The sequence below is a fragment of the Alligator sinensis genome, unplaced genomic scaffold (genome assembly GCF_000455745.1).
Source record: "Alligator sinensis unplaced genomic scaffold, ASM45574v1 scaffold1704_1, whole genome shotgun sequence".
Classification (NCBI taxonomy): domain Eukaryota; kingdom Metazoa; phylum Chordata; order Crocodylia; family Alligatoridae; genus Alligator; species Alligator sinensis.
Genome location: NW_005843413.1, coordinates 48,086 through 49,434, shown reverse-complemented (window position 1 = coordinate 49,434; position 1,349 = coordinate 48,086). Strand labels below are relative to the sequence as shown.

Below are 1,349 nucleotides of genomic sequence, written 5' to 3'. Positions count from 1 at the left end.
CCTGCTCCACCTGGCCCATGGACCAGCACCAGCTGGAGCTGGCCCGCGAGCGCTCCAAGACCGTCACCTCCTTCTACAACCAGTCGGCCATCGACGCCGCCGCCGAGAAGGTCAGCGCGCCGCCTGCGGGACGCCCCGGCCCAGCCGGACTGCAGCTACTGATCGCTACCCGGCGCTGTGGGGCTGTTTCTCAGCCTCGCACCCCAGAGCTAGCTGCATCTCGCATATCCCTAAAGGCTGTTCCATGTGACCGTGGGGGAGCTGTTCCGCCCCAGAGCCAGCTGCATCCTAGCCGTTACGGTGGCTATTCTGTGGGGCTGTGTTCAAGCTCTTCCCCTGCCCCCCCAAGCTGTTCGCATCACAGCATCACAGCTGTTGTATGTGGCCCTTGCCTACCTGGTTCACCCCAGAGCTGGGTGCATCTCAGCCGTTCTTACGGCTGTTATATGGGGCTGTTTCCAGCTGCTCCACACCAGAGCTCGCTGCTTTCTAGCTATAACTGTGGGGTGTTATACGGGGCTGTTTCTTAGCTCTGCCATCCCAGAGCTGGTCGCAGCTTATGTATTGCTACGGGCTATGTCATGTCACTGGGGGGAGCTGTTCCACCCCAGAGACAGCTGCATCTTAGCCACTCGTGGCTGTTCTATGGGGCTGCATTTGAGTTGTCTCACCTCAGAGTTGGCTGCATCCCAACCATTGCAATAGCTGATCGATGTGGCTGTTACTTGCTCCACCCCAGACCTGGTCGCATCTCAGCTACAACTAAGGGGCATTATATGGGGCTGTTTGTAGGTGTTGCACCCCAGAGGTGGCTGCATTGTGGCTATAACTCCGCGGTGCTATGTGGGGCTGTTTCGGAGTCTCACACCCCGGAGCTGGTGGCAGCTAATGTATCCCTGTGGACTGCTGTATGTGGCTGTGTGTTCCACCCCAGAGCCAGCTGCATCTTAGCCATTACTGTGGCTGTTTTATGGGGCTGCGTTCAAGCCACTCCACCGCAGAGCATCTCGGCTGCTCCTATGACTGTCCTGTGCAGCTGTTTCCTACCTGCCACTCGCCCCAGAGCTGGCTGCATCCTAAAAGATCCCCAGGGGCTGTTCTGTGCGGCCGCCCTCATGCTGTTCCCCCCCAGCCTCAGCCCCCCTGCCCGGAGAACCAAGGCATGGGGGTGGGGGGTCCTTGGGTGCCGCAGTGCGGCTGGCTCTGGGCAGGAGCAGTTGGGAAAGGAGCCCCTCGGCTGCAGCTGGTGCTGGGAGAAGCCGGGGGGAAGTGGCCGTACGTAACGTAACTCTTCCCCCAGCCCTCCGTCAGGCTGACGCCCACCACGATGCTGTACTCGGGGCGGTCAC

At 60.6% G+C, this 1,349-nt stretch overlaps 1 protein-coding gene across 1 annotated transcript in view; it reads left to right on the top strand.

Annotated features, from left to right (window-relative positions):
- Positions 1–6: 6 nt before the first annotated feature.
- The window catches only part of BCKDK (branched chain ketoacid dehydrogenase kinase), a 4,627-nt gene continuing 3,284 nt past the window's right edge, over positions 7–1,349 (top strand). Inside the window, exons 1-2 of the mRNA XM_025195145.1 lie at positions 7–110; positions 1,301–1,344. Of these exons, the coding sequence (XP_025050930.1) occupies positions 18–110; positions 1,301–1,344 (137 nt within the window). The 5' untranslated portion in view covers positions 7–17. The remainder of the gene's footprint in view (positions 111–1,300; positions 1,345–1,349) is intronic.